The following is a 13,822-nucleotide window of genomic DNA, read 5'->3' as shown; positions in this document are numbered from 1 at the left end:
CTTCACTTCAAGAAAGCCAGTCCTCAATGATACGACTTTTTCAAACAATGTTTGGCTATTTCAGATCTATTCGGTATGCATTTGACCAGCTGAGGCACCTCATCTTAATCAAGATCACACCCTTGGCATGGCTCAACTTCGGATTCGTCCATCGCCATGCCATGACGAAAGCAAGCAAATCAGCTATTTATTTACAATGCCAAGACGATTCCAATGTCCTCTTTATCTCAAAATTCAATCAATCTTCCAACTCGTGATCAAGCGGCGTCTCCTGAGCTCTTGCGGATCCAGGCCGATAAGATTCGGCATCGTGGTTGAACCCGACTGCCGGCGGAACTAACCCACCAGGTCAAAGCCCTCGCATTACCATCACAGGGGGGTCATGGAAGTTCTGAATGCCCTCTCCAAAGGCATCCATGGAGTGCAGGCTTAAGAAAAGCTTCAGCGCGCATATCATGGGTATTTCATCCAGATGTTCGCGTTTGGATTTCGCAGGAATTAACAAAAGTAATGTTAGAATCCGAATCCTTCCTGAAAACAAGATTGGTCTCAGGTCTTGGGACATGTCGTTTATTTAGTAGTCAGTATGTAATAGTTGCCGTGATGTCTTGCCTCTCAGCGTGATAACCTGCGTCTTGTCCAAATCGCGATCAATTAGCCAAAGTCAAATACGTCCGACACTACTCGACTCGATTTGGGTATCCCATAAAATATGCCAAATGACTCATGGGTCAACACTAGTGTCCTCCAATCGCCAGGGTATCTGTTTGTGTTGCTCCGAACTCCGGTCAGAAACTTCATGTTGTCCAGATAGAAAGTCTCTCGGTCTCGGACGGTAGGGCAAGCCGATACACGGAATCAACTCCACTATTATCCGTAGACTACTCGGCGAAGCGATGTCAGACGTCCGTCCGTATGGGTCGCTCAGCATGGACAATCTAATGTCGGGTCGCTTGGATCTGTCGTGGGGCATCTTTCACGGTAGCGCCGGGCGTGACTTCTGGATGGGAATCCGCAGTTTTCTTCTCCTCACTAGCCTTATAAATAGACTCGAGGAGTCCCCTGGTTTTGCAGATGCAGACTCTCATTTTTGGTCCAAGTTAGTTCAAGATACTTTTGTCTTTCGCCTTACAACAGCATAGTACAATGTTCCTGGAGCTCTCGCTACCTCGAGTTGGGGTGCTTGTGGCACTCCCAGTCATCTATTGGATTGGTTGGGTCGTCTATGCACGCACATTTCATCCCCTCAGCAGAATCCCCGGGCCTTTCCTTGCAACGGTGTCACGGTTGTGGTACATGTTCAAGATTTGGACGGAAGACGTCGAAAAGGATGAACGAGCACTCCATGAAAGATATGGCCCACTAGTCAGACTGGCACCAGACGAGATCTCATGCTCCGAGTAAGTACATGGAGTCGCAACGGGCTCTTGATCTACTCGTGGCTGATAGGTGTGGTAGTCCTGAGGCATTTGCGGACATCTATCGCTTTTCCAACGCTTTGGATAAGGCCCAATTCTACGAGCCCTACAACACAACCGGTTTCAGCCCTCACGGCGATGTCTTCTCTTGCAAGAGCGACAAGAAGCATGGCCAAAGGCGAAGGATCACGAGCAGTGTATACTCCATGAGCAATGTTTCTAAGTCGGAGCAATACATCGACACTTGCAGCGACCTCTTGACCGAACGCTTGGGACAGTACGCTGACTCAGGAAAGCCCTGTGATATCGGAGAATGGCTGCATTGGTGAGTGACCGACTTCGACTTTTTGAACAAAGTCTTCACACGGTCAAGAAGTCCGGACTAAGTGGTGCAACAGGTACACCTTTGACATCATTGGTGAACTCTTCTATGGCCGAGCTTTTGGATTCGTTGATGAGGGAAAGGACCAAAATGACTGGATCAAGTCTCTCGACAAGATGATTCCCTTCGTTTGCCTGATGGGTGTGGCGCCGCCCATCCTGCGCCCTTTCGTCGGCATTGGATGCATGCTCACATCTGCAGGCAAGGAGATTGCTAAGGGAGTGTGAGTCAATACTCCGGAAACTCACGAAGCGTGCTTCAGCTAATACCTGGTGCTAGAAAGAACATTGGCGAGTCTTCTGCACGCCTCATGAAGGATGCCTATGAGTCGCGCCTCGAGGCCCCCAGAACCGACATGGCACAGCAGGTCTTCTCCATCTACGAGAAGAGTGGTGAGAAGTTCGACTACCGCTGGGGAGATGTTGAGCAAGAGTCTTACGGTGCACTCTTTGCTGGCAGCGACACCACTGCCATCGCCTTTCGCTCCCTGTTCTATCACCTGATGCACAATCCGGAGGCGTACCGTAAGCTGGAGACTGAGGTTGACCAAGCCGTCAATGAGGGTCGTCTCAGCATGCCTCCCACATACAAAGAGGCGAGCCAACTTCCCTACCTTTGCGCGTGCATAAAGGAGGCTCTTCGTATCCATCCTGGTGCCCAGCTATGTAAGTCGTCTTGCTTCACGATACGGGTGTGCCTCTGACAAACCAAACACAGCTCTGCCTCGTATTGTGCCCCCTCAGGGTATGACGCTCTGCGGACAGTTTATCCCGGGTGGCTATGTTGTTGGCATCAACGCCGCCGTGCTGCACTTTGATAAGAAAGTATTTGGTGCAGACGCCGAAAGTTTCAACCCTGACCGCTGGATGGACCAGTCCCGTGCCAACTACATGGACAAGTTCATGATGGCCTTTGGTGGCGGCACACGTACGTGCTTGGGCAAGAACATTGCCTTGATTGAGCTGCACAAGCTTTCTCCTCAGTTGGTATGGAATTATCGGTTTGAATTCTACGACCAAGCCAAGACTCAGTGGCACACCAGAAACACCTTCTTTGCCAGACAAGAAGGCGTGGTCGCGCGAGTCAAGCGTAGGAACCACTGAAACCATGAATTAGATTTAGGAAGGCGGGGTTATTGCTAGTTTTTCAATTTTGTACATCTCTTATTGCGTTCGGCGCTGCTGTTTAGAGATCCTTCGTCGGAGCATCACCCTCAGCTTTGCCAGTTCCATATTTCTTGACCTTGTTCTTGCTTGCGTCCTTGTCGGCGATAAATACTTCAACTTCCTTGCTATCCATGTACTTTGCAACGTTGTCCGCTTGCCACTTCTTGAACGAAAAGCCCACGCCCCTTTAACATCAGCAGTTAGTGGTGTCATGTCTCCTGGCAAGTGGCGGAACTTACTCGTGACTGTAGTCTTTGTCATTTGCCTGATCCTTGTGGTACTTGACCTGGATGAAGTCGCTGTCGACTGTTCCAGGGTCCAAGCTCAGGCTGACGAGCGCGTTGATGGTCGCAGTCTTTGGAATCAACTTGAACGTCCAGCTTTGTTCATTTTTGAACTGGATCAAGTCGCGGTCATTCTTGACGATCTCGTATCCCTCGTTCTTGCTGGCATTAAAAAGCTTGGGCAAGGCGAACCACTGTCCCGCCATCTTGTAGCGATCATTGGCGTAAACAAATTGGTCGTCGTAGACACAGTCGGCAGTGTAGCGCTTCACCCGGTCGACGGTCGGCTCCATGGAGTACAGCGCAATGATATCATCGATCAATGCCTGTCGAGCTGGCGAAAGAGGCAATGACTTCGATGGATCAGGGTGCCAGTCCTCAGACGTGGATGTTTGGCGGACTTCGAATTCTTCACCGGGCGTTGCAGAGGTCTTTCCGGGGAAATTGATGTGGGAAGGTTGCGAAGCCATCTTGCGTGTTAAGCTGAATGCTGGACTTATGGTTGGTGAACGTGGGAAATGTGAAGTGATAAAATGCGATCGTCGGAGGAGAATCATGTCTTCAAGAGAATCAACAGGTTTTACCAACAGCTGTCGCGGAGATTTCATACATATATAACAACTCATCCACATCCGAGGCAGCCGCAGAATGGAGTCATGACGCCGTCGACTTATTGACTGGCAGACCATGGCGTAACAGAGCGCATCCCTTTCACGGCAGCCACGTGGAACTGGTCCCAATGCGGTGGTTCTTACTGCGTTGTGGCGCATCTGAAATTCCGTAGCACTGACGTCAGCCAAAATGAGATGATGCACGACTAAGACATTTTGCTGATGAGCTTTGCTTCCGATCATCGAGTTTACCCTTTCGTGTTCTTCTTTTCGATTTGTTAAACTCGATCAAGTTGTTTGACTACAAACGTTACTCGGAGAAACGAGGATGCTCATGATTGAAGTCGGTAAGGTATGATGTGCAACAAGAATCATGCATGAAGACACATCGCCGAGGCATCTTCAAGAAGTCGTACGCCGGCAAGCGTTCTGCGTCTAAATTTGGAAGCGCAAGTAAGTTAGACCATAGATCGTTGTTAACTTGACTCGATGAGGACCAGGACGGCGCACTACATGAGGTTGGGATAAGCACTCATCGTGACACGGAGTCGCGGTGCAGCATCCCACACAATCAGGCCAGCTGATTTGTGTAAGCAGAATCACACTTCTGTCATCGTGCGACTCCCTCCCCTTATTTGGGGATACGTAAAGATCACGGACTCTCATTGTCTCAATGAGATAACAGAGTGGGCATCGCTGAGCGGCATCGGAACTCAATGGGAGGTTTTGTTACCCGCCGGATGCTCCTAGTAATTTTTGCGTGTGAACACTGGCACTTTCCCGGCATAAGAAAAAAGCTGCCATCCATTTCGACTCCTTCTGGATCAAAATGTCTAAATGTAATCAGTTTGAATTGGTGTTTGCAACACTCAGCTCCAGCATCACTGTGGGATAGGACAAGAGGGGCTTCATGATTCAAGATGATCTGCGTGACTTCCACAAAGTATGCTCACGAAGACTCGGCAGCTACAGCAACGCTGAAGATGGCGTTGGCTAATTTCTCGACATGTGAGGCTGCGTCTGTGTGAAGCAACGACAATCAAGATCCTGAAAACTGTCGTGTTGACGATCGGCCCGAGGTGACTACCTGTTCGAGCACGCAACCAGGCATCCCGTCGGTTGGCCAACCCTGTCACCCCATCCGACTAGTCACCCCATCCGACTATTCACGCGACTCGCCAGACACCGCGTGCTTCTCCACGGGGAAGAGGAAACGAGAGTCATGCAAAGCAGGATGCGAGGGAACAATCCCCGGACTGATTGGACTGAAACCCCACCTGTTCGGCCCTTCTCCATGCTCCAATTCGGCCGAATTAACGTCATCCCCAGAAAATTACCAAAGAAACCAGTCGACCCGACTCTTTCCCCTCAATAAACACAACGCTCCGAATACTACATTGCGAGCCGACGATCTTCAACGCTCTCCCTTCGACTCGGGATTGTTTACCCCGCAAATACGCGGAGCGAGGCACCGCACGCGGCAAATGTACCGGCTCCGCAAATCTACCCGGCAGCGAGTTCGGAATCGAGACTGATATAAATGCTCTAGAGCAGCAGCAGCGATGGAGGCGGCACTTCAGTTCTTGTGGAGCAACGCCTCCTCCATCATGCAGCTCCGGACCTCTCACGCCCTGACCGCCATCTCGGCGCTGGGTAATCTCGTCGTTCAGAATATCTACGCGTTGCCCAGCACCTCTATTGAGACGCAACACGGCATAGTCAATGGCTTCACGGATGCATCGGCACCATCGGTCGCGCAGTTCTACGGCATCCCCTACGCCGAACCGCCGGTTGGAGACCGTCGATGGCTTCCTGCCCTGCCGAAGGAGTCCTTCGGGAGCCTGGACGCGTCGTTCCGGCGACCGGCTTGTCCGCAAACGGATCCTCCGGGAGGCGGAGGCGCATGGAAAGCGGAGTTCTTGATCCGGCCCAACAGCACCAGCGAAGACTGCCTGACTCTCAACGTATGGGCCCCAGTCGACTCTTCAGAAGCTCTTCCAGTCGTCGTATGGATTCACGGCGGTGGTTTTACTGAGGTTAGCAACCCCTTGAAACCTATTTACAACTGTTGTTGACTTTGAGATTTAGGGTAGCAATGACATTGCCTACCAAACCCCGACTCGATGGGTGCAGAAAAGCCAGAAGCATATCGTTGTCGCCATCAAGTAGGACTTTTCTCTCAAAAGCCGTGTGTACCTTACTGACCTTGGTGTAGCTACCGTCTCGGGCTCTGGGGATTCCCCAATGCTGCAGGTCTTGACCTCAAGGAACAGAACCTGGGGCTTTTGGACCAGCGTCTGGCTGTTGAATGGGTCCGGGACAACATCGCCAAATTCGGCGGCGACCCTGAGCGCATCGTCCTCTGGGGTCAAAGTGCCGGCGCCGCGTCGGTCTCGTACTACCAATACGCATACCCCGAGGACCCCATCGCCATTGGTTTCATCAAGAACTCGGGATCACCGTTCATCCCCATCGGAAGTGCCGACACGGCGCACTCCAGCTTCACGTCGCTGGCGACCGCATTCGGGTGCCAAGACGATGAGTTGGCATGCTTGAGGAAGGTTCCTTTCCGGGACATCCAAAAGTATCTCGGCCAAGCCAGCAATCTGACGTTCAACGTTGTCGTTGACGAGAGAACCAAGTTTTCCGACTATGCAGAGCGCACCTTGAACGGAAAGGTTGCCAAAGGCCCCTCGATCGTCGGTTCGACCAGGGATGAATGGAACTTCAGCGGCAGCTCTGAAGCTCCGCCGACGAATGGTTCCGACGTGGTTGCCGACAACTTGTTTGGATGCCCGGCACACTACGAGACTGGTCTGAGGAACATTGCCGGTCTCCGGACGTATCGCTACATGTACTCGAGCAACTTCACCAACATCATGCCCGGAGGCCAGGGGGCGTTCCATTCGGCGGAGCTTCCTCTGATTTTCGGGACTCACGACATTGCGCGTGAGAACTCTACTGCGTTTGAGTATGAAGTCAGCGACGAGATGCAAGACTTGTGGCTTTCCTTCATTGTGGACCCCGAAAACGGACCGACGAGTGAAGGCTGGGATGCCACGCCTGTGGGAGGCCTTGAGACGACCCAAACGGGTATCGACATTGGTTACGATGGTACTCTCGTGCAGCCGTTTTCCTGGGCTGCTTGGGAGACGGCATGCACCAACGCCACTGTTGCCTGATTGCCGATTTGCATGTAATTCTTAGTACTTGTGCAGTGTATCCGTATATATGTCAAAACCCCAATGCAAGCACATATTTCATCAAGAAGGCTGGATGAATGAGAGCATATGAGATCATGAGGTTCATTAGTCTGCGACATCAAACGTTTCTCTGCCAACGACAGAAGGAGAGAAGCAACTGCATGGGATGAGATTCATGATTCGAGGGCGTGAGTGAGAAGGCGGTGAGGTGAGACATAGAGGTTCCTGGGTGAGGGGAATAATTGACGAGAATTGATTGGCGGGCGGGTGTTGGTTGGCTGGAACCAACAATTTCGAATGACCAACGCGTCCACGTGCAGGACAGAATGGCGCGATGGAGCCAATCAAAGGTGGGCGCTTTTGAGTAGCGGGTCGTCGGGAGACGGGCCAATGGTCGGGCGGCAGGTGGAACGGTGCTCGCTTAGTGTGGTCGTCCACCTGTGCTGTTTCCTGGCGCATAGCGCTGGATGTGGTACGTGCGCTGTCGTTTTTATTTTTGTCTGACAAATGAAACGGCGAGAAAGGAAGGTGCGGTCCTTCCTTGGGTACGGAATGGATACGTACTATCGGTGAGCGAAGAAGGTGGTGGTCCAGTTGGAGTGCGTGGTTCCAGGTTCTGAGGGGAGGCAGGCGTGGCGTGGCAGGACAGACAGGGCAGGTGGCAGGTGGCAGGTGGCAGGTGGGTTTCCCACTTTCTCTCACCTGAAATGGTCCCTGAAGAGTGTGCTGCACCTGCCAACCTGGTTCGCCTATTTGTTGATGGAAAGATGGCCTCAGGTCATTCCCGTCCCATTTTCTGTTTTCTGCCAGAGAACCGAGAGAAAGAGAAGGAGCACCTCAGCCAACCCAGCCAACCTAGGTAACCTTGGAATAGGCGGGACGGGAAGCGAGTGGCAGCAGCCGAGCAGCCTGAGGTCCAGATCCATCATCCAGATCCAGTGCCTTCCAACCTACCTTAGGTTCCCTTTCCCTTCTTTCCGTCCGTCCCTCCGTGTGTCCCGCGTCCTCCTTCTTCCTGATCTCCATTCTCCAAGCAAAGCAAAGCAAAGCATTGGATCCGCAAGGTCACGGTAAGGTCACGGTAGCAGCGGGCAAGGAGGGGGAATCCACGTCTCTTTTTATTTGTTCCTGCTCGTCGCTCGTCCCCCCTTTTTTTCCCCTTCCCCCTTCCCTGTGTCGTCCCTCTTCCCCCCTCCCCCCTACAGTCACAGTGTCCCCTTTGCTGCTCTGCTGCTGCTGCTGCTGCCTCGCCCGTACGTACCGACCGCGTCAAGGTCAGGTCAGGTCTGAGGTCAGGTCAAGTCAAGTCAGCCAGGCCAAGTCAGTTCAGGTCTCGCTCGTCCCTCCTCATCCCTCCCTCCAGCTCCTCGTCTTGTCCCGTCCTGTCCTCCATCCATCCTTCCACCCCCGCCCATCCCTGCTTCTGCTGTTGGTCCCGTCTGTTGGTTCTGTTTGCAGTTGATTCTTTTTTGCATTTCAGCCGCTCCGTTTTACACTTTCTTTGACAAAGAGGATCGAACCAACACGCCTGAACCCGGGCTGGACTCGACTACCAACAACGGATACAAACCAACAGCCAACGGCCAACGCTCTCCACGTGTCATCCCATCGGATCCTCCCATCATTCCAATCCCATCTCATCCCAACCCTTCCCGTCCCTATCATCCCGTCATATCCCTTCCGTCGCCATCCCTTCCCTTCCTTATTTCCCCCCCTTCTCCGCTCCGCCTTGTCTGTGTCGCCGCCGCCGCTGCCGTTGCCGTCGCCGTCGCCGTCGCCGCCCCTTACCTTACTCGTGCCGAGTTGCTTTTCTTCAGCGCGCAGGGCGGGAATAAAGGCAACCTGACCGAGGCTGCGCTGCGCTACCATCACGTTGCGCTGCTGCGCGCTGCATTGCATTGCACTGCACCGCAACACCGGCACCCGGCGCACGCGCGTGTTTTGGACGTGGAAGGGTGCGAGAAGCGAAAAGCGCGGAGCGTGAGGCGTGAAGAGGAAAAAAAAAAAAAAAAAAAGAGGGAGCGTCGGTCGTGTCTCGCGTACCGTCTGTCGTCCGACGAGTCTGAGGGCCGCGCCTGCATCTGCGACTGCGTCCTCCAAACCAACACAAATATCTGCGGAGACTGTTCCGCAGAGTGAGACATGATGCGGATGCCTGCTGCTCCCGTCATCGTCGCCGCTGCATCGCCCGACGCCGCCGTTGCAACATCCGCCGCTGCGGATTCCCGACCGACTGCTGCTTCTTCTGCCACGGCGTCGCCTGTCAATGTGCTTCACGACGCCGCGTCCGACGGATCCGAACCTTATTCGTCTTACTCATCATCACCCTTCATGTCTGTGAGGAGAGCAACCAACAACACGGGAACCAACAACGCTGCCGCTGCAACCAACACCAACAGCACCAACAGCAGCACCAGCATCGGCACCAACAGCGCCAACGCCAACACCAGCACCAGCACCAGCACCAGCACCAGCGTCGAGCCGCGCCATCCTACTCACCGCCGTCTGGCCCCGGCTCCACCGCCACCTCCACCGCCAACTGCCGCCAACAGCCGCCATCCCGACGCCCTCAGATTCCCGCCGTCGCCATCGCCAACACCATCGCATCCAACCCTCACTAGCAGCAGCAGCAACTACAGCAACGCAAGTCACACTGCTTCCGAGAGGCCGTCATGTCGTCCCGCCGCCCCCAAGCCCGGCCAGTGTCCCGTCATGGCATTGCAGAACGTCCTGTGCGATGACGACGTCGATGCAGCTGCAGATGCCGCACGCCGAACCGCATCACGCCCGAGTCAGCCCCCGACGCCGCCCATGATGCACGATGTTTCCGTCTCCATCTTGCCCGTCCCGGTCCCCCATCCCGCTGCGAGTCATGTTCTGCCTCCGGGCCCGATGCCCTCGTCATTAACTCTCAATCCCATCCTGTCCGGACATGATGGCCCCGACCCCATGATTGTCGCCCGGCCAAACCCCTCTCATGTTGTCATGACTGCCCGTCCCCAACTACAACCCCGTGTTCAGCCGACCGATCCCGGCTGCAAGACATGCCAAGTCCGCAAGATGCCGTGCGACGAGAGTCGCCCAACGTGTAGGTCCCATGTTTTGCAGTTCCCTCGACGTGGTGTGCTTGTCAAATATTGTGGCGTACATACTAACGCGCTCGGACAGGTCTAAATTGCTCGCGCATGGGCATCAACTGTTTGGGCTACCACGACTCGCCGCCGAGTCATGTTCAAATGACACAGCCGTCGGACCGTCCCGTGCCGGGGCCGTCCGTGGTCTCCAATACAAGTACTTCTAATGGCAACGCCAGTGCCAGCCGCCAGGAACAAGAGGAGTATCTTTACTACCTTCTGGACCACTACCGCCACACTAAGCGCCACTGCATGTGGGATCTCATCACTCTCGACTTCAACGAGCACTTCCAAGCCAAGATGCGCAAGGAGGCCTTGCAGATGATCAAGCGGAGGCGTTTCAAGGACAGAGAGTGAGCAGCAACGCCATGGCTTGACTCTGATGAAGCTGACTGACTCTGTAGAACAAGAGAACCTTCACCAAACGAACCCACAACCGCAGGTGTGCAGCTTCCCCCTCGACCACGACAAAAGAAGCGAGGTCGGCGCCCCAAGTTTAGCCCGACAATCCCGCCGAACATGAGAGAATCGGGCACCGAATCAGGCACGGGGTGAACACGAAACGTATCTTCGGGATCATTCCGTTTACAAAAGCTGGCCTCTGTCAATGGCCGAGCCCTTCTGTCTCCGGGCCGGCGATGGTTTCAACGAACATGTTTATTCAGCCTAGCGTCTTTGCACTGTAAAATGGTCAGCAATGGCAGACAAATCCCACAGTCAGCAGAAGCGACAAAGCGTTCGGAATATGCCAGCGGCGGTGTATCAACATGACCGGAAGGCAGTCCCGATGAAGGAAGTCAAGGTCAGCAGCCGAACTTTATCGACCATATTGTCCGTCGCATAGGCCGCTCTGCAGACCCCGTGGACATGCGATGGACAATCCGAACGCCCAGCAGAAGGCGTTGTTCGACTCGGGCAGTTGCGAGAGTGTTATTTTGGGACACGGAGTTGATTGTAGGAAGGCTTTCTTGGGATGAGAACCGAAGCTGCATTTATGCGCAGACGCGGGTGAGCAAACGTGTTGCTATTCGCGGACTGAGGCGATGTCGTTCAGGGTCGGGGTCGGGCTTACATGACGATCGCGGCTCCGTGGCTGTGGGGTCGTGGGGGCCGCAGGATTCGGATTCCGCCCTGCCATCACCATTGACCTCTTCTCCAGCGGCCCGACAAATAGACCCGACAGATGTTTGTCAAAGGCGCGGCCTTACGTCGGTGGACCACGGCACGCTTTTGTCGGACTCTTGCTTCGCAGGCAATCGGGTCCGGAACTTTCGCCCCGCACATCTACCCAACTGCACAATCAGCCTTATTCAGCCGTCCCACTGCCACATTCTATTTGCAGTCGCTGGCAAGCTCAACTTGCCATGTTTGAGCAAACTTCGGGTAATGTCAGGATCGGCATTCAAGAGCGGTCGATGACATCGGTGACTGCAAGGACGCAAATGGTTTGTTGGAAGCATTCATACATCTTTGCCGCATGGCGCGCGGATGGCCTCGCTTGTTTGAACCGCATTCGAGTGCACGCCATGCTTATCAGCCAATTTCCAGATAGGCTGGTGGATACGACCACATCACCCTTTTGCCATGCAATGTCATGAGATAGCAAAAGGTAGCATTGAGGGGGTTCAATGGAAGTGGAAGATAGCATCTGGGGAAATACAATTGGATAACTTCAGAAATGTCCACGCCGCATTTTGTGACTGTCACCTCATAACCACACCTCGGCGCTCGTGATCCAAAAGATGGAAGTCATAGCCAAGAGGTACTTTTGTGTGCAACCACGGCCAACAACGAGCGTTGCTGCTGACAGCGGATAAGGGGCGCAGACAGGTGGCGAAAGACTGGCCGAAAGGCCTCAACGTCTAATGGTTGGCAATCTAGCAGACGCAGCATCACAGAGCGAGAGCCTATTGCATTGTCACACACGCACAAAACGCGGGTAAGCGGCTGTTGGTTGTGCCGCGGTCATCACAAGCGGCGGCGCATGGCGCGGGCGGCGATTGGTGGAAGACGGAGTCGCGACCCGCGCGAAGACCGGGCGGCCGCGGCGCAGCGCTGGGCGAAGCGGGGGTGGTGGGAGGAGAGGAGGACGCGAAAGTCACGCTGGAGCCTACTCTCAGAGAAGAAGGTCGATAAAAGTGAGAAAAATACTGGTGTGCAGAGGGACTCAAAGTAGAAGCTCGTCATCTCGGTTGCGGTGGTTAGCGTGCTTTTGGAGGGCACGAGTCGTGATTGGCTGAGTTGCGGGAGAGGCTTTTCGGGCCGAGGACGGGGTGTTTGCTGTGATGAAGTTGGGCGTGTCTGGTCACTGCAATGGCACAACGGCAATACGTCAGGGGAAATTAGATGGGAGAATCGGGCCACCCAGCTCCCTTTTGGGTGTTTGCTTGTTGGTTGTTGGGGCGTGTGTGATTGGTTTGAGCATCACCGCCGCAGGTGAGCCAAGGGCGTGGAAGAGGATTTGTGGGGTTTGGGACTGTTCAACGTCCCCCGGTTCCAACGACGGGTTTTGATAGGGGAACCGACGACATGGGTTTGGGGGCTGTTGCTTGGCGGTGTTGGTCCTGCTGTTGAAAGGCATTCCAACATCCAGGAGTCGGGTTGCTGGGCGAGGCTGGGGTCTGTGAGAGATTGGCAAACATGTCAGGAGCTGGTTCCCACGAGGCCGTTTGCTTCTCAGGCGGTTTTGGTTGCTTTTTCGGGCCCGAGAGTCTGGTAACGGAATCCTCCTTTTTTTTCTATTTGGGATGTGGCGAGGTCAGAGGTTGTGACAACTCCGCCCTGGATGCAGCTTTTCTAAATGAAAGGGCCTCGACCTGAACAACAACAAATTGCATTGTTTCCAACGTAGGGAGACAATATGTCAAGGCCTTCTTCTCACTCTTTGTCTTGATCTCGCAAGGGGCGAAGCAGGTTCCGGCCCGTTGCTGCGCCGGTTATGACGGTTTCTCTGGACACCACTGGCGTCATTGGGCTTTCCACTTTGCAAAAGCTGCTGCAGTGACCAACCAACAATGCGGCCAGTTTCAGAGACCAACCCCCGTTGGTGCCGGCTTTGTTCGAGGAACCAACAGCCCGGCTCCAGACTCTGATTCGCCAAACAAGCAGTTGTTCTCCATTGTTCAATAGAACCCGGAACCCTGGACCTGACTCCATGAGTCCTCAGCTTTCCGCTTGTGGTGCTCGCCAAGTTGCCCAACGCCCGCGCCACCAACCTGGATACTCACACACACACATTCTGTCCCTCTGTGCCCCCGTGACCCCGTGTTGCTGTGCCCGTTGGGAGGCTCGCAAACTGTTGGAAGTGAAATGAACGTCACCGGGTATGTTACCCACAGCCCATTTGCAAATCCTGCTGTCATCAGTGGTGGCCCGGCGATTTGGAATGAAGGTGCCGGCCCCCCTCCCACTCCCATCTGCTTCCAACGATTGGGACAAACCCACCCTCCCTTGCTTCCACGAGGCAGCGAATGAAGTCCACGCCCCTTCTCGAAATCTCCCGTCTCTCCTCCCCCAAACTGGATTTGCACTGCCAATCGTGCTCTACTTTGGAATTGGCTCATCTGCCTCGCCGCACGCTGGGGGTCCCTGAGATGCCTTGTCGTAGCCTTACCCGTTGGAGGA

The 13,822-nt window shown here is 54.3% G+C and overlaps 4 protein-coding genes across 4 annotated transcripts; 3 read left to right on the top strand and 1 right to left on the bottom strand.

The window, feature by feature from the left end:
- Positions 1-1,146: 1,146 nt before the first annotated feature.
- Positions 1,147-2,903, top strand: gsfF-1 (Cytochrome P450 monooxygenase gsfF; the record flags this gene model as incomplete). The annotated part of the gene is made up of 5 exons (XM_036643407.1): positions 1,147-1,400; positions 1,459-1,743; positions 1,817-2,023; positions 2,080-2,465; positions 2,518-2,903. 5 exons carry the CDS (start codon positions 1,147-1,149, stop codon positions 2,901-2,903), a joined length of 1,518 nt encoding a protein of 505 aa, XP_036492153.1.
- An 82-nt stretch (positions 2,904-2,985) lies between these two features.
- On the bottom strand, positions 2,986-3,720 carry CGCS363_v011557 (uncharacterized protein; the record flags this gene model as incomplete). The annotated part of the gene is made up of 2 exons (XM_036643406.1): positions 2,986-3,151; positions 3,206-3,720. 2 exons carry the CDS (start codon positions 3,718-3,720, stop codon positions 2,986-2,988), a joined length of 681 nt encoding a protein of 226 aa, XP_036492151.1.
- A 1,703-nt stretch (positions 3,721-5,423) lies between these two features.
- Ache-1 (Acetylcholinesterase) lies at positions 5,424-7,043 on the top strand (the record flags this gene model as incomplete). The annotated part of the gene is made up of 3 exons (XM_036643405.1): positions 5,424-5,897; positions 5,950-6,026; positions 6,077-7,043. 3 exons carry the CDS (start codon positions 5,424-5,426, stop codon positions 7,041-7,043), a joined length of 1,518 nt encoding a protein of 505 aa, XP_036491458.1.
- A 2,166-nt stretch (positions 7,044-9,209) lies between these two features.
- Positions 9,210-10,753, top strand: WOR2-0 (White-opaque regulator 2; the record flags this gene model as incomplete). The annotated part of the gene is made up of 3 exons (XM_036643404.1): positions 9,210-10,152; positions 10,233-10,551; positions 10,603-10,753. The coding sequence occupies 3 exons, from the start codon at positions 9,210-9,212 to the stop codon at positions 10,751-10,753; spliced, it is 1,413 nt and encodes a 470-aa protein (XP_036491460.1).
- Between the last annotated feature and the right edge of the window lie 3,069 nt (positions 10,754-13,822).

The sequence above is a fragment of the Colletotrichum siamense genome (assembly GCF_013390195.1).
Source record: "Colletotrichum siamense strain Cg363 chromosome Unknown KSG_Cg363_contig07, whole genome shotgun sequence".
Lineage (NCBI taxonomy): Eukaryota > Fungi > Ascomycota > Sordariomycetes > Glomerellales > Glomerellaceae > Colletotrichum > Colletotrichum siamense.
Note: the sequence above shows the minus strand (reverse complement) of the source record. Positions and strands in the feature narration are given on the sequence as shown.